This window comes from Sander lucioperca, chromosome 2 (assembly GCF_008315115.2).
Source record: "Sander lucioperca isolate FBNREF2018 chromosome 2, SLUC_FBN_1.2, whole genome shotgun sequence".
Lineage (NCBI taxonomy): Eukaryota > Metazoa > Chordata > Actinopteri > Perciformes > Percidae > Sander > Sander lucioperca.
The window spans coordinates 42716094-42734154 of NC_050174.1; the positions used below are offsets into that span (position 1 = coordinate 42716094).

General features: G+C 41.5%; 1 protein-coding gene across 2 annotated transcripts in view; it reads left to right on the forward strand.

Annotated features, from left to right (window-relative positions):
- Positions 1–18061, forward strand: part of dock5 (dedicator of cytokinesis 5) — a 39019-nt gene that overhangs the window by 6360 nt on the left and 14598 nt on the right. For both annotated transcript variants that reach the window (XR_004896454.1, XM_031300773.2), the window contains exons 2-26: positions 1073–1156; positions 1396–1436; positions 1519–1574; positions 1849–1945; positions 2074–2222; positions 2350–2485; positions 2595–2752; positions 5561–5642; positions 6259–6388; positions 7053–7125; positions 9958–10100; positions 10262–10387; positions 10521–10645; positions 12252–12350; positions 12573–12645; positions 12766–12869; positions 13097–13277; positions 13826–13923; positions 14033–14122; positions 16046–16146; positions 16290–16424; positions 16517–16628; positions 16997–17067; positions 17310–17416; positions 17601–17737. Coding sequence is in view for 1 of the 2 variants with exons in the window: in XM_031300773.2 (XP_031156633.2) it covers positions 1073–1156; positions 1396–1436; positions 1519–1574; positions 1849–1945; positions 2074–2222; positions 2350–2485; positions 2595–2752; positions 5561–5642; positions 6259–6388; positions 7053–7125; positions 9958–10100; positions 10262–10387; positions 10521–10645; positions 12252–12350; positions 12573–12645; positions 12766–12869; positions 13097–13277; positions 13826–13923; positions 14033–14122; positions 16046–16146; positions 16290–16424; positions 16517–16628; positions 16997–17067; positions 17310–17416; positions 17601–17737 (2708 nt within the window). In the remaining variant the exon portion in view is untranslated. The remainder of the gene's footprint in view (positions 1–1072; positions 1157–1395; positions 1437–1518; positions 1575–1848; positions 1946–2073; positions 2223–2349; positions 2486–2594; positions 2753–5560; positions 5643–6258; positions 6389–7052; positions 7126–9957; positions 10101–10261; positions 10388–10520; positions 10646–12251; positions 12351–12572; positions 12646–12765; positions 12870–13096; positions 13278–13825; positions 13924–14032; positions 14123–16045; positions 16147–16289; positions 16425–16516; positions 16629–16996; positions 17068–17309; positions 17417–17600; positions 17738–18061) is intronic.

Below are 18061 nucleotides of genomic sequence, written 5' to 3' on the forward strand. Positions count from 1 at the left end.
CTGCTCTCTATTGCTGCTCCCTCAAGTCATGACAAAGACCTTTGCTACAGTATTGTTTGCCAAGGTTTCTGTTTTGCAACTTCTGTGTGTGTGTGTGTGTGTGTGTGTGTGTGTGTGTGTGTGTGTGCTTTCGTGTGCCCGCGCAGACGTATTCTTGTGTGATCCCTCCCATATGTGCCCTGGTTCAAGAGTTAAAAAGGAAAGACAGGAGTCGCCTCCAGGAAAGCTGTTAGGTTAATAACTGCGTGAAGGGAAGGGCAGGGCTCACAGGTGAGCCGGTTGGCAGACGCACAACCTTGCAGAGTGTAACTATTGACCAAAGGCCGCAGCGTTTTGATGATATCAGAAATATAAAGGGTGTGATGCCATCGCCATTTTAGCTCCACTCCTCCCATTTTTTCTTTTTTCTTTTCACTATTCTAAGCTACCTGCTCCAGCACAGTCCCATTTGCTGAAACGTTAAACACAGCCTCAGGACATCTGTTTCAATTAAGAGTCGTCAAAATGCTTTAAAGGTTTGAGTCACACAGGCCTGCTGCACGAGTATCCAGCCTGCTGTTACAAAAAGCAGTAAGATAAGGAATAAATGAAAGGTCAAGATTGGTTACCTTTTCGGGCACCCAGATAGCTCAGTTGGTAGAGCGGGCGCCCACATATAGAGGTTTACTCCTCGACGCAGCGGGCCCGGGTTCGACTCCGACCTGCGGCCCTTTGCTGCAGGTCATTCCCCCCTCTCTCTCCCCTTTCATGTCTTCAGCTGTCCTGTCAATTAAAGGCCTAAAATGCCCAAAAAATTATCTTTAAAAAAAAAAAAAAAAAAAAGATTGGTTACCTTTTCCTGGAAGAAACTGCAAACCTCTGATCCACAACTTTAAAAAAAAACAAAACAGACTTGCTCCTCTATGCAATGAGTGATTGAAAAGGGATCTAGAGTTTTTCAGAATTAACTTGACGTCAAGTAGGAACAAAACTTGTGAGTCAAACCGTCGGCCAAAATCTTTCCTTTTCTAACAGTATTTATTGCATGTTGTGTGTGTTTCTCCTGTTGAAACGATCCTGCTTTGTCCTTCAGCAATCTACAACTATGAGCCCCGGGGTGAGCAGGAGCTGTGCCTGCAGGTGGGGGACACGGTGCACATACTCGAGAAATTGGAAGGTGAGCGTGCCTGAACGCACAGGCCCCGACTCATCCCTCTTCTACTTCTCTAAAGCAAGCTGACACAGGAACTTAAATCAAAATGTTGAACTAACCGATGAATGCTGAACTAACCGATTACATTGTTATGCAACGCATAACAATGTAAATGAGTCCGCCACGTTGTCATCACTCCTATCTCGTTCACTGCCTCTCCCTCACTCACTTACACGTGTCTCTGTTAATTCATGTTTCTTCAGGCTGGTATAGGGGCTACACGCTACGCAAGAAATCACAGAGGGTAAGGGCATCATTAGCACTCTATTATCCTATACCCAATGCTCTAAAGAGTATATACTGATTTTACCTCATTGTTTCCTCAGGGCATTTTCCCAGCTTCCTACATCCACTTAAAGGAGGCTTCGGTTGAGGGAACAGGGTGAGATCACATATCAGTAAACATATCATCATGGTGATAATCCACTTTGCTTTTGGTTTGCCCGCCCCGCCTTGTCATTTGCCAATAACATAGCAGTGAACTTGTAATTACCATACAGATTTGGTAATGCTTTTCTTGGCTGTGTAGGGAAACCATCCAACTATTTATCATGTATAGAAATGCACTTGAGTCTCTACAAATTATGTGACATGATCTTTGAGCGATGGGCCACTTTTCCAATACCTTTTTATTATTCTCTCCTTGTGGCTGGTAGCCAGCAGGAAATAGTTATTCCAGCAGATATACCCCTGGTGCAAGAGCTCGGGGCTACTCTGAGGGAATGGGCACAGATATGGCACAAGCTCTACGTGGTATGTGTTGATCACCTCTCTGTTTTTTAGTACACATAATCCTGGGCACTTCTCTAATTGTCCTTTTTGTTTTGTTTCATACCTATGACGGGTGTATTGTTATAAGTGTGTACATCTTTATCTGACAGGCGAACAAGACGACCCTGTTCAGGGGTGTTCAGCAGATGGCCTACAGCCTCATCGAATATCGATCTCAGATAGTGTCGGGAACGCTGCCTAAGGATGACCTTGTGGAACTCAAAAAGAAAGTCACAGCAAAGATTGATTATGGAAACCGGTAGGAATCCTGCTGTCTTGTAGTACAACAATGAACTTCCGCGTGATATGACCACCATTGTAAAGTTTGATTTAGACTGTTTCTCTGTAAAATCAACTGGCGCTGTTTGATCCTTCGTGCTGCTCAGGATTCTGGGGTTGGACCTGGTGGTGCGAGACGAAGCAGGAAACACCCTGGATCCTGACCGGACCAGCACGGTCAGCCTGTTCCGGGCACACGAGACCGCTTCCCGCAGCGTCGATGACAGGATACAAGAAGAAAAGGCATGATTTTAATTTGTTCATACTATCCCCCATTTTTTTCCTCCACAGTAGCTGTCTATTCAATTAATCTCTGTGTCCATGCACTGCCTGGGGCTTTGCTTTTCTGCAGACGCGGCAACAAAACCTGGAAATGAGGCGTCAGACCCTGTTCAGTACGGTGCACACCTACAGTCTACTCATGAACCTGAAGAACTTTGTATGCAACATTGGAGAGGATGCTGAGCTGCTCATGTCTCTGTATGACCCCGACCAGTCTGAATTCATCAGGTTTGATCCTCACCTTTCTCTTAAAGCTGCGAGAGGCAGAATAAAAAAATAAAAAAAACTAGAATTTGAAGTAGAGTGAGACCTCCTCCTCCTGCAGCTCTCCCCTCTCTGTCCAGCCCCCCCCCCATCAGACGACCACAGGCATGCACCGGCTTCATACAGACACATTTACGAGTACTAATCATTCATTTCATCCCGATGGCAGTTCATTAACATGAACTTGAATTAGCCGCAGCCATGAGCTAGGATTAGCAGAAGGCTAAACTACCAGCTGGTCTGCTGCGTTTACGTTTGCTCCGTTTACGTTTGCTCCAGCGTATCTTCGCTCGGATGGCAGCAGTAGGCGGTGCCGCGGCTTCGGCCTCTTGTCCTCGCAGTAGACTGCTGCCATTTCCCCGCTTCCCATTCATTTCTATGGGAGCAGCTGTGCAATGCATTTTGGTAGCGTCGCGGGGACTTTGGAGAAGCGGGGCGTCGAGTCGCCCGCTCCTCATTTGCATAAAGTTGAATCCAGCTGACTTTATGCAAATGAGGAGCGGCCAGCTCGGGTGGCTGCCTCTCAAAAGCTGACGAAAATCTTTCAAACTGACTTTTGTCGATCTGAAATGAAGACAGATTCAGCAACTGCATAGCCTATTTCTCAATTAAAATGTTTTCAGAAACAAGTTTCGCTGAACTACTTTCGTAAAATACGAGATCATATTCCGAGCGAGCCGCCATTATGGTCTGTTTTAAAATTCGGGAGCAGCCCCACGTGACAAGTTCGTCCATACATACAGCTGTAGCCATCGTGGTTGTAGGAGGGTGTATTTTCTTTGCTTGTCAGTGGTCAGTGAAGAGAAACTGGTGGCAAGCTCACTAGCAATGCTGGGAAGTGGGGCGATCCCATCCGTGAAAACAACGCGTATGGACATGTACTATAAAGAGGAGACGCCGTAGGCTGTGTGAGAGGAAACGTAAACACAACAAACGAGCCGGTGTTCGTGTTATCGCTTAGGTCTAACCCGAGCAGAACAGCTCTTTTGACTGTTTTCACAGCAAATATCTGCTCCCTGGACAATAAACTGGACTATTTCTAAACTGGACTTCTTACTGTACTAGTGTGTTCCTATATGTACTACATATAGACGGATGACAATAACGTCTCTTATCTAATAGTTTAGCCTTGAATTACCTGCAGCCCTTAGCCTTAGGCTACAGCAAACAAAACTCTCACTGAATGGACATGCATGCGCTTCTGCATTTGCCAAACAGCCAATAGAAACACTTGCCATCTATGAAATGACCTGCGATTGGCCAAAGTCACCTGTGATGGTTAGATTTACTAAATCTTGAAAACAGAGCCAAGGAGGAGGTGCAGAAGTCTAGTTTTCTTTCAGAACACTTACAATATGCTGAATAGGGGTGTGCAAAAAAATCGATTCACATTCGTATTGCGATTCAAGCTCTACCGACTCAAAATCGATTCATAGAATTCCAAAAATCGATTCATATTTTCAAATAAAAAAAACAAAACAATTTTAATTGTATGTCTACTGCAATCACATGGGAAAAGTAACTACATTTACATACTGTGAATCGTTTTTTTTAATCAAGAATCGTTTATGAATCGAAAATCGATTTTTGAATCGAATCTTGAGCCTAAAAATCGATATTGAATCGAATTGTGACATTTTCTGATATCGTGCACCCCTAATGTTGAAAGATTATTATGAATGTATTGCCCAATGACACACACACACAAAAAAACTACCTACTGCAGCTCTAATTTCACAATTAAGTATCAGTAGAAGTTATTTGTCAATTTGGGTTCATTGAATTGTAATGTGACATGGAAAAGTAGAGCTTGTTCCAGCATGATACAGAGATAATCACATAATCTTCACATTACAATGTATCTTAATATGACAGTAAATTATATTGATGTACCTCCCAAGTCAGACATGTTACATTAATAACAATTAATAAAATATCTAATTTTAGTTTTGCAAAATAACCACCAGTATCACTGCTACTTTGTCAATTATCGTGGCAAAAGTTACAGAGTATATAGTAAGTTATACTATGGCTGTAGAATAATAATGGCTTAAGGTTGTGCGTGATTGTCCCATAACTCTACCCAGCTCTAATGTAGCGGCTTCGGCAATATTTAAAATGAATACTCCGGCTGGAAGGCTACTAGTTTCAGGTGTTAATGAAGCTGCCGCTCCTTCTGCTTGCTGGTGTAGAAAACTAACGGCTCTATTCTAAGCTTGGCAAAAATAGTGCCAGTATAAATAATGGAAGTGATTAAAAGAAGCTCTGAAAAGAAAAATCAAAGTGACTACAAAGTAAGTTCATCTTCGTGAATGTTAATAGTGCGAAAATTAAAAAAACACTCAGTCCCCTCCAGCTCCTTCTGGACGATTGTGCAGCTGTTCCTGACCTTTTACCCCTCATCAGAGGGGACAGTAGGCCTTTATAACAGCAAACATTTGAACTTTTCATAGCCGGAACGTTATATATGAACTTATACCATTAAGGATGTCTGTGTTCCTTTTAGTAATGCCAGTAAGCCAAGCCTTTCTGCCATTACCTGTGTTTGGCAAGTCGCAATGTCTGCAATGAGAATGATCGATATACTCTCACATTATAGCTTTTCAAAATATGCTAGCATCTCAGAATTTTTTTGACACTTTGGATTGTATCTGGTAGGACAGATTAAAATAATGCAAGGTTTTTACATTGGTTATTTTCTATTTTGCTATTTCTCCTGATGCCTTTAGATAATTTGATATCTAACTGTGATTCTCATTTAAATTCATGCAGTGAGAACTTCCTGGTGCGCTGGGACAGTATGGGGATGCCTAAAGAAATTGAAAAACTCAACAACCTGCCAGCTCTATTCACGGTAACCGAATCCCAACCCACTTGACTGTATTCCCTTTTGCTTCGGATTTAAACACTCCAAACGCTGCCTGAAATCTGTGACAAAGAGGACAGTTTGCTCCTGGGTGGCTCTTAATTTGCTGGAAGTTTCGCTGAATGGCTCACATTCACGGTACATCTTTAAAAATTTGAATACATTTGCCTCCATTATATTGCTGCGGTGTGTGTTAATGACACAGTCAGCAGTTTCTTGCAAACAAGTTGTTGTGTTAACCTGCATGTGTGCCACCAGGAAATAGTGGGTCAAAATGTGATAAACACCACATTCATCAAGACAAAGTGCTGACATTTTATCATTGTATTCACTTCCTTTTAAAGTACACAAGTCAAGACTCCTTTGACTTGAATAACCTCCAGAAAAATTAACGCATAAAGATGCTGGAAAAAACGACATGTTTGAGGGTTTTACTGCATGCTTTCATCCAGTAATATTTGCCATCTGGTCTGCAGCTCAAGTCACATGAATGCACATAATAACAGGCTAGTGATACGTACAGTCCACTGCCCTTTGTATGTAATGAACCTTATGACTTAATATGCCATAATACGTCTTCTATATGGTTGTTCCTTGCGTCCAGGACCTGAGCAGCAGTGACTTGATGAGGCTGCGACTCTTCCTGGTGTGTCAGATCATCAGAGTGGGCAGCATGGAGCTCAAAGAGGGCAAGAAACACACGGGAGGACTGAGAAGACCATTTGGTGTGGCTGGTGAGCTACTTTTCAAAATGTCCTAATATTTGCTTAGACAATACAAAAGTCAACTCAACAACAAAAAATGAATGAATGAATCCTTATCCTTATTTGCGTGAATAGTTCTGTCGAGGTGTAAAAATGAAGGATCCATGTGCTGAATGAAATGGAAACACCTGCTTGCTGACCTAGAAAGTGCCTCCACTCTGCCTTGGCAAAGGAGTCGGCGGAAATTGGTTTAGCACCCGTCCTTGTGTTTTTGGCCAGATGATTGGTGGATTTGATGAGGAATGGTTTCCTCTGGTGTTCCAGCAAATGGACTGAAACCAGAAATTCAGAAAGAATGTTTCACTCAGAAATCACATTGTTCATAGCCAGGAAAAAAAAACAAAAAAAAAACAATCACTTTAGGAAAAGAGCTTGGTGGAATGAACAATTCAGAGGCATTTGCTAGCTGGAGACCAAGAACCCTCAATCTGTTTCACTATGCTGGCAGTCTGCCCTGCCAAGGCAACAGGTAAGTGAGATCCAACACCTGCCTCAGCTTCTGTTTTAGAAGTAGAAATGTTATAGTAAGTAAATTAACTTCTAAAACTACTTAAACTCCTACTTTTGCTTTCAAAAAGCTGCATTGCATCTGGTAAATTAGCTTATAACTGTGATGCTTCCTTTGTCGTTGCAGTGATGGACATTACAGATATCGCCCATGGCAAAACAGACGATGAGGACAAACAGCATTTCATTCCCTTTCAGCAGTGAGTCTTCTTGACGTTGTCACACGTCTTATACTGTTAACCTGCTCAACCTTGTTTTCTAACATCACGCAGTAATAACTGAAAAGAATTGGAATAGGACCCGAGTCATATTTGCTTACTGTGTTCAGTTACATCTTTTTCAAGCATGCAATTCAACTTTTCCTATGTTGCATTTCATGGACAAATATAGAAAAAAATTTGAGTGTAGTAGTGCAGAGTGTTAGCTCTTCTCAAAGACGGGCTTCAAGGCCATGTTTTTATAGCACATGCACAATGCGGGGGGGATGGGGGGGGGATTTCTTAGATGGAATAGCCCCAAAAATAGCTCGACTGATTCTTGACATCTAAACCAAATTTTCCTGACGTTTTACCTCTATGTGGAACGTCGAGGATATAGACTTAGGTCACTGTGACATCATAATGTTCTGCAAAAACGCTTTTCTAGCCATTATTCATCGCTATAACTCAGGAACAGAAAAGGGAAGATTGTGACCATATTTCACATTTGATCGGAGACTGAATAAGTGACTCTAATCTTCGGTGCCCACCTCGAAACTGTGGTAATTGTATAGATCTCCCGGGTTGTGTGAGATGTGTGTGAAGCACACGTGTTTTAAGAGTTTGTGGCTTCTTTGCAGCAACATCCATATTTGAAGCATTGTCTACGGTCATGGCTACTACTCCCAGTGGGTTCTCTGGTAGTCCACCACCAGCTCATTGGTTTAGCTGACGTTGAGTTTCAGGTGATTGTCAGTCCTCTGTAAAAATAGTCTTTAAGTGAAGACGGCATGTTTCTCACTGGAAATGATTCACTGGAATCATACATGTCAATATTGTGATAGCTTCCATTTGTAATCTGGAAAACCTGCATTTATCTAACTATACGCTGTTGTACATACAGTAATTAATCTCTATCGTCTACATAACTGCACAGAATACTGTACTTAACCTGCACTTTGGTATTTAATGCTTCTTTTGCACTTCTGGTTGGATGTCAACTGCATTTCATTGGCTCTGTACCTGTACTCTGCTAAATGACAATAAAGTTGAATCTAATCTAACATTTTGCCAAAAAAAATGGAACCGCGAGGCAGTAATTCTAGTTTTCACCTGTAATACAGAAGCCTTTTCTATCTCGAGGGCTTTATACTAATCCAGACTAAAGTTTCTGATTGCACATATGTGAGGTTTCCTCTGTAAAAGTGACTGAACGTTTTAATGGACATGCAATTCTCTGCTCCTTAATAAATGCTAGCTCTCCAAATGTGTTCTTTACAAAAGACACATTGTACCACAGAACAACCTGTTTAAGCTTCCCAGCCTTGAAAATTGAATTTATGTTTCATTAACACTGAGTGACATTTTTGCCACTCATAATCATGAACTTTATGATTACACATTAATAACACAAAGGTTTTTCTAAGATTTCTAAGATTGAAAGAGCATAAGAAGAACTTTTTTTTTTCTCAGTTGCTTAACCCTTGTGTTGTCTTCCCGTCCACCATGACAACCCCCTTTTGTTGTTTAAGTTGCTTTTTTAAAAGTTTTTTTTTTTTTTTTAACGCTCCGGTCACTTTTTTCAACATATTCTGGCTTTTTCCCGACGTTTTTGTGACTTTTTCAATGTTTTGGGCACTTTTTTTTGACATTTTTGGCGCTTTTTTCTAAAGTTCGTAGGTCTTCTTTCAGTGTTTTTGACAGTTTTTTCATTGTTTTTGCTGCTTTTCCTAACGTTTGTCGTTTGTTTTTTTGTTTTTTGTTTTTGTCTTACATTTTCAGCGCTTATTTCGACGTCCCATATTTTCTGTTATAAAAAAACTTTGAAAACGGGTCAAATTTGCCTCGAGGACAACATGAGGGTTAAGCACATTTTCCGAAAAATGGTTTCAAAACATAAAAAAAACAAAAAACATCCACGCAGTGCAGTACAACACTTACTTTGGCAGTCAAAGCATTTAACATGCAAGTCAGAAGTAAATAATATCATCAGCGGGTTTATCGCAGGCCCTGAAATGGCATGCCTCTTTATCACCGCTTAACCAAGGCTGTCAATTATCCAAGGGACTGAAGTCCACTGACCATTTGTTTCTATATTTTATTTCTCATTTAGACTTAAAAAGTAAATGGTGACGTCCAATATCCACTACAGCAAACTGAATGGTATTTATCAAAATGCAAATTAAATTTCAATAAATATTCTACAGTGTTAACCTCTATTCACAGAAACCTCCTTGCTGTAAGAGTGATACAAAAAAATAATAAAAATAACATTGTACAGTAAAGAGGATATATCAATACAACAGGGTAATGCAGATCAGGAACTTATATAGAAATGCTTCTGCCTGCTCACAGCATTTCATCCCAAACCAAAACCTTTTGTTATGGTGAAACCTTCCGCTAAATGTCGCTGCTGTAACATCCGTACAGGCAACATGTAGACTCTGTCCTCCCTCTGTCTCTGCCTCTGTGTCCACCTCTCCCTCTGACCAAACCACTACAGTATACTGAGACATGTAAGTGAAAGCACGAAGAATTGAGGATGGACAAGTTGTTTACTGCACTCTAATTGAACTTTGGATTGAGAATCATGATTTTGGTATTTGACAATCGTGCCAAAGCCACTGAGAAAAACTCTGATAACATGACTTTAACCGCTCCGTGGTAGTCACCATAGTAGTAGGTGTGGTGTAGGAAGGGATAATGGTGCATGTTGTCAAATGTCCCGAAAGCCTCACATTGCTTTTGCAGCTCCCTTGTCCATTTGTTTGTCACCTGTCAGAGATGCCCGCAGCAGATTTTTCTAACACTCACCCCGATGCTTTTCTTCCCCAGGATAGCTATGGAAACCTACATCCGTCAGAGGCAGCTCATCATGTCTCCGCTCATGCCGTCTCGAGTCATAGGAGAGAATGAGCCGCTCACTGCTGTCTTCAACAAAGTCATTGCGACGCGGGAGGTCAACCACAAAGGCCAGGGTAAAACGAAGTGCTCACAGACGTGTTCCCCTGTGATTTTAAGGGGCTCACTATAAATTGACCTTTCTGTTTTGAGGGGAAATAAATGGTGTGTGAGAGGTCTACCGTCTGGGTCCTTTTGGTGTCTGCCTCATTGAATTTCTTTGCATGTTTGCCGGCAGGGCTGTTTGTGACCCTGAAGCTCCTCCCAGGGGACCTTGCCCAAGTCAGGAAGGACTACCCCCACTTTGTGGACCGCAGCACAGCTATCGTCAGGAAAATGGGCTTTCCAGAAATCATCCTCCCAGGTGGATTGAAGTCTTTGTTGCTGGGCATTGCTCTACATACACCACGGCCATGTCCATTTTAATTGCTTACAAAGCCGTGAGATAAATTCTCAGCACAGCCGCCTGATCTGATCATTTGTTGTCCTTCCTCCAGGAATCGTGAGGAATGATATTTACGTAACCTTGCTGCAGGGAGAGTTTGACCGCGGTAAAAAAAAGACGCCGAAAAATGTGGAGGTCATACTGAGCGTGCACAATGATGAGGGCAGTTCCGTGGAGGTAAAGTAGACCAGTGAACGCAACGTATCTTTATTATTTTTTCTAATTAAACCCTATGTGACTACTTGTGCTACCATCTCCTTATAACAACTCTTGTAATTCTGCTGTTAATGTTGTACTTTTTATCCGGTTCTATTGATAGCAATGTCCGGTGGTCGGTCCACCACTTTGGTCCCATAAAAGTTTGTACCAACATTCATGGTGCCCAGCAAGGTTATTATAATTATATTAGTGCTGTCAAACGATTAAAATATTTAATTAATAATTAATGTCATAGTTAACTCGCAATTAATTGCAATTAATCGCACATTTTTATCTATTCTAAATGTCCCTTGATTTCTTTTTTGTCCCATTATTATTTTTCTCATTTTAATGTTCTTATCAACATGGAAAAGTGGATCGGCTTGCTTTGTGCAAATGTGCTTCTGTCTGAAGTCATCCATTGTCGCCTGGCTTTGATGGCCAAGCACACAGCTGTGTGCTTGGCCATCAAGTGGTATGTCAGACTGGACGTGCTGCGATGATAGCTCAGTTCACAACGACAAAACACACAGATCACTTTGGTCTTGTCAATGGAACCATTTGGCAACTTTTTAAAAGTAAACTTTCCATTCAGAATCTTATTGGCATCCATTTCGGCGTCTCGCGCTCGCCATCCACTCCAAACGTAACGTTAGCCTACTACTCTTTTGCCGGCTCGTAAGCCCAAGCAAGTGTGTGCGGCGTGCCTGTTGTTGTTGTTGCTGCTAGATCCGGTGTGGTGTTGTAGTTTTTCTAACGTTACTAGTTGTTGCAACAGCATGTGAAAAAAAACTACAAAGTTTGCTAGGCCAAAAAGAACGTTAATCTCGCGATAAAAAAATTGACGCCGTTAAAATGGGTTTGCGTTAACGGCGTTAATAGCGCGTTTAACTGACAGCACTACATTTTATATATATATATATATATATATATATATATATATATATATATATATATATATATATATATATATATATATATATATATATATATAAAAATTTCAATTCGTATTTTAGTTTTGACTTTTCAATTTCATTTTAGTTTTAGTTAGTTTTCAGTGTGTTTGTAAAGGAATGACCATGATGTTTAATGTTTAATCTTCTTGATACTTTAGTGTCCCATGTGAAGCAGTTGTGGCACATCCTTATGTCAACTCCGTTCAATTTCTGTAAAAAACTAGAACTGAAAGGATTTGTGTTCATTTTTATTTCATTTGTATTAGTTGTTTGACCTGACAATATAGTTTTAGTTTAGTTTTTCTCGAAGGTTTTAGTTTTTTATTTAGTTTCAGTTTACTATAATAACCCTGGTGCCCAGATTATAAATCCTCCTGACGAGGTTGACATTTGTGGTTTTAAGTGAACTGTCTCAACAACATTTATGTCCCTCTTTGAATTGTGATAAATTGGATTGCCTGATTCTTCCTTTTGCGCCATCGTCATGTCACAATTTCCACTTGCCTGATATTTCGATTTATGACTAAAAACCTGCAAAACTAATGACATAACGTCCGCCTCAGTTGTCCGTTGTGTTTAGTGCTTTGGTTCCTATCATGTATACTAACCGGCATCCTCCCTTCCTATAGAAAGTGATATTTCCTGGGGCCGGTTATGATGGCATCACAGAGTACAAGTCTGTCATTTACTACCAGGTGAAGCAGCCTTGTTGGAATGAAACGGTGAAGGTAAGCTCATGTCAAGGACCCATGTGTGCAGCTCAGCGCTCGGAACATGATATCGCATGTTCTTTAATTAGTTCTTCGATGAACTAATCTTCTAGGGAAGATACTGGCACAGGGTGTGCTACGCATACAAATCTCCCAGCAGATAGCTTTTGTTATTCTCCATATGTCTCAATAATCCTGTATTCACATTAACTCTCCCGACCTTTCTCTCCTTCCTGCAAGGTGACAATTCCAATTGAAGACGTATGCCACTGTCACCTGAGGATGATGTTTCGACACCGATCCTCCCAGGACTGTGAGTGACCGTGTCTTATTTGTATGACAAACACCCACGTGTAATCCTGCCACCGTGTTATGCAGCCACAGTGACTATTCGTGGGTCTGTTCACATCTTATGCTCCTGTGCGTCCTTCAGCTAGAGACAAATCGGAGAAGCCTTTTGGTATGGCCTTCGTCCGGCTCATGAGAGGAGACGGGACCACGTTAAAAGATGGCAGGCATGAACTTATCGTCTATAAGGTACTGTTGCAGGATTGTGGTTTTGTACGGAATTTAATTCAGTGCACTTATCTTTAAAATAAGCAGGAGATTGTTCTGATCTAATTACTCAAAAATCGGTGTATTGAAAAGCTGACAGCGGGTAGATGGAATATGCATGAATCTCTCCTCAATCAATAAATATGAAATTGGATCTCCATCGATCAATAGGCTTCATGATTAATTTCCCCATTTTATGAATTCCATAGGTTGATGTGAAAAAGGCAGAGGATGCAAAGGTTTATCTCACCTTGCCAGCGACTTGGGCTGAAGTGGAGGAAAAGGAGAAGCAAACAGGGAAGCAGTTCCACCATTCAGGAGTGATTCCTGTGACTAAAGACAGCTTCCAGATCTCCTCGCTCACCTGCTCCACTAAACTCACTCAGAATGGTACCGTAGGGCACCATTTCTATTTTCCCTAATCTTTCAGGCTCTGTGTTAATTAAAAAATGTCCTGTCACAAGTCATCTTCAAGAAATGAAGCAGATTGGAGTGCCTGGATAGCTCAGTTGGTAGAGCGGGCGCCCATACATATAGGTGGTTTACTCCTCGACGCAGCCGGCCCGGGTTCGACTTCGACCTGCGGCCCTTTGCTGCATGTCATTCCCCCCTCTCTCTCCCCTTTCATGTCTTCAGCTGTCCTATAAAAAATAAAGGCCTAAAATGCCAAAAAAAAAACGAAGAAATTAAGCAGATTGTACAGCGGATAGAGGTGCAGTGCCAGCATCATTTCTTCCCCCACCCCCCAGATTGCCTTGAAATTAATTAAGCTGATACGTGTGGCTAATATATTGCTGATGTGTAAATGTGGATTGATGTCGATCTAATTAGGTTTATATTGAAATTTCAAGCTTTTAACACAGTTATCGTAACTGATGTTGTAACAGAGGCGGTGTTGCTTCTACTGAATGCATGCTGATGTGTTAATGTGCTTCCAGTGGATTTGCTCGGCCTGTTGAACTGGAGGTCTAACCCTGAAGATCTGGACCAGATTCTGCAGAGGCTGATGGAGGTCGAGGGAGGGGAGATTGTCAAAGTGGGTTCTGCTTCACTAAATGATATAATATGCTGCTATATTTTATATATGTTGTATAATGTACTTTTTAATAGCCCTTTTTGTAACACCTTTCTGTTTGTTTGCACAGTTTCTCCAGGACACTCTTGATGCCCTGTTCAACATCATGATGGAGACCTCAGAGAAGGAAACCTATGACACCCTGGTGTTCAATGCCTTGGTTAGTTTTTTTCATCAGGCCATAGTGTCAGTGGGTGATAACTTTTACCATACAGTGTAGAAGTTTCAATGGCCAGGTCAGAAAACGCGTACAAACCAGTTGGTTTTGGCTCGACTTTTTTGCAACATGGTGGACTGCGTTGGAAACTCCTTGGCTCTGATTGGTTGTTTTCCTTATGCCATTAGGATCACCAGGAGAAGGCAGAGCAACATGAGTGTTTCACAGATTATCTGTCTCATGTGCTACTGTCAAGATATAGTCAGTCCCTCCAGAAAAACGTGATTTATGCGGGGGCCGCATTTTTTCAAATACGCCGCACTTTCGCCACATAAATTGCCGATTTCCGCGCAAAAAATTCGGGGCTTGCATGATTTCATAATCCCCGCATTTTCGTTGCAAAAAAGTCACATATATCTTAGCAGAAAGTTGAAAAATTTTGCGTTTACTTCACACAAGAGCAGCCATTTTCCCCTGTTGCCCTGGGAACGTTGTGAAGTGACATAATTACGCGACGTGAACATCATCGAAAAGCTGCAAACCCCGCGATGAAGCCATGATGAAACCGCAGTTTTTGCAAGTTCCCGCAGTTTTTGCAAGTTCCCGCAGTTTTTGCAAGTTCCCGCAGTTTTTGCAAGTTCCCGCAGTTTTTGCAAGTTCCCGCAATTTTTGCAAGTTCCCGCAATTTCATCGCAGAAAATTGCATAAATATCCTGCATATTCCATCGCATTTTTTAAGAAAATGTGCCGCATAATCAAGGATTTTTGCCCGCAACAATACAAAAAAACTTTTCTGGAAGGACTGTATAGTTGAAAGCGAAAATGTTTTAAAAAAAATAAAAGTTAACAACTGCAGCTTAAAGCTATAGTGCGTAGATCCGTCGCCCCCCACGAGGAATTCTGTGTAATGACAACAACACTGTCGGCCTATCCACATGACGCAAGCCTTCCCCCTCCCCACCAAACACGAAGGATTAAAAAAAAACATGATGGACTCCTCAGAAGAGGTAATTATCTTGTAATTTGTATGTCCTCTTTGTCTCCAAAGCTGAGCGCTGCAGTTGTCCTTTCTCAGCGGTGACGTAATACGCATCACTCGAGCTGCTGCGCGCGAATGTCGCCGGACGACACAATTTTCGGAACATAGCCATACTGAGAAATACAGAGAGAGTTTTGTGGAGCTTAATTAGCTTTGTAGCAACTTATTTGGCAATGGCTTGAATGTAATGGATGTTCATTAATATGAAATAGTCGCACACTATAGCTTTCATGTGAAGCAGTGGCAGTGTGACATCTGGTTTGCATTAGCAATAACGTAATACAGCTCTGATAGGGCATAATGAGAGTAAGTAAGTGAACAGTGAGGCTGATATCAGTTAGATAAAATGATAAAACGGTAACGCAGGCACACATATATAGAGGTTTACTCCTCGAAGCAGCGGCCACAGGTTCAACTCCGACCTGCGGCCCTTTGCTGCATGTCATTCCCCTTCTATCTCCAATTTCATGTCGTCAGCTGTCGTGTGGAAATAAAGGCCTAAAAAAGCATCCCCCGAAAAAAGGCCTAAAAAAAGGCCTAAAAAAAGCCCCCCCCGAAAAAAAATCTTAAAAAAAAAAAAGGATTTATTTTAATAAAAATGTTATGGGTTGGGAATCCGTGGTATTTAGTATGTACTGTATATCTCTTCCGACTCCACCAAAAAAAAAAAAAATTACAGTTGCACTTTCATTTGGCTCTTTGTAGTTTGTCTTATTTAAAGCTAATGTACTTGCACTTACTTCTTGTTGTCTGGAGTTTGTACCTTTTTTAAGGTTGAAAGCACTTAATTGGAAGCCGCTTTGGATAAAAGCTTCAGCTAAATGACATGTAATGTAATGCAATTGGACATGGCTCTGATTTAGTTTCCTCCTCTTGTTTATAACCAGGTATTTATAATCACACTTATTGGCGACATCAAATTCCAGCACTTCAACCCAGTCCTGGAAACCTACATCGACAAGCACTTCAGTGCCACTTTGGCTTACATGTGAGTTATCGTTATGTATTTTCCACCTTTGATCACGTACGCCCCTTCACTCTGTTTATTTTTAGTGGGTCTTTTTGCTCTTCTTCTCCACCCACACCTAAATTACCAGCAGACCTTGATGCCTGACTCATTCCCTTTCTCAGGAAGCTAACCAAGGTGCTTAACTACTACGTGGGCCACGCCGAGGAGCCTGTCCTGACCGAGAGGCTCTACGCAGCACTCAAAGCTCTCAAGTACCTGTTCAGGTTTATCGTACAGTCCCGGGTCCTCTATCTCAGGTATCAGAAGCCGTGCCACACAAGGATCACCTTTGAACTCTCACATTCTAAGGATGACTTCTTTTGATGCAATGCTTGGCCTTGATTCTCAGATTCTACGGGAACAGTGAGGACGGGGACGCTTTCTTCAACTCCATTCGCACCCTTTTCCTGTCTTTCAACACTCTCATGGACAGACCGCTGGACGAGGGGGTGAAGATAAAGGTAAGTTGAGGAAGAATGGTTGATGTGCCCAGTAGCTGTTTGTTTTTTTATGCTGTTAAAATCTCACCAAATTATCGTTTTGTTTTTTTTTTTAGCTTGAAAATAAAGGTAAAATGTCAGACTGTAAAGATGTTGCTTTTATTTTCAGTCATAGCATTTTTTTAAGTGTTGCTTGTAAATGACTGCAGTAGTCCAGCTGTGGAATTATGACAAGTTATTGAAAAGTTTTACAAATTACCTGTGAAATAAGTGTGGGCTCCCTGTTGGGAGAAGGTGAGAAAAAGCTCCGGTAAAAATCTTGTTTTACCAGAGAATAAAAAACGTTCCTGTGCGTCAGCCTGACAAGTCCTCATTCTTTGCTCTTTCAGGGAGCAATATTGAAATACCTCCCCAGCATCATTAATGACATCCAGACTACGTTTGATCCCGTGGAGCTCAGGTAACTCTCCAGAGGCTTTGCACAGCAGGAAATGATAATTGCCTGACTCGGTGCAAATTATCATATTTACTTCTGATTAAAGGAGGCGTTATTCTCAATTCTTGCGGCTGTAAAATCAACCTCTCATGTGTGCTGCTCATTAGTCCTCTGTGATGATAATTACTGGATGTGAAATGTGAGTGGCATTCAAATTGTCACAGCTGCACCTCTTTTTGTCTCTTTTCTTTTCATTCTCTTCTCAGCGTTCTCCTCACAAAGTTCATTGAGAGCATTCCTGACTCTCAGCTCGTGCGTCAGAAGCTGGGCTGCATGTGTAAAATGGTGGAGAGTGACCTTTTCAGGCAGCCAGGTAGGAGTCCTCCAGGCTCAAAAACCACATAATGACATTTTACTCAAGATGAAGGGAGGGAAAAAAAAAAAAACGTAACTGCTCCGTATCACACCTACATACACAAGTTTGTCAGGTCAGCTCCATTAAAGGAATGTGTTGTGCGATCCAACGAGCATAGTCTTTCTCTGCTGCGTTGTCACAGATTGTCGAGATGTCCTTCTGCCGCTTGTTACTGACCAGCTGAGTGGGCAGCTGGACGACCACTCCTGTAAACCGGACCATGAGGCCTGCGCCCAACTGCTCAGCACAGTGTTGGACAACCTGGACCGCAAAGACGTGGTGAGGAGTCCGAATTCACCATTAGACTAGGGGCTGCACCTTATGAGGAAAATATGCAACTTCTGGCGATAAATAAACGGATATCAAAGTGTATTTAGTTCTGTTGCTTTCAGTATTCTGCCAAAATACAACAAATTGCACGTTGAATTTAAAACAAATGAAAGTAAATCATTTCCAACATTCTTTTATTGACCAAATTGAACATTGAATTGAATATAAAAGAAAGAGAGTTACATTCTGAAGTGCCATTTCCTACTGATATTTTCTTTCAACCAACACAAAAAACATCTCTAAATGTCTTTCGCAATATGTCGCAGCCTTTCG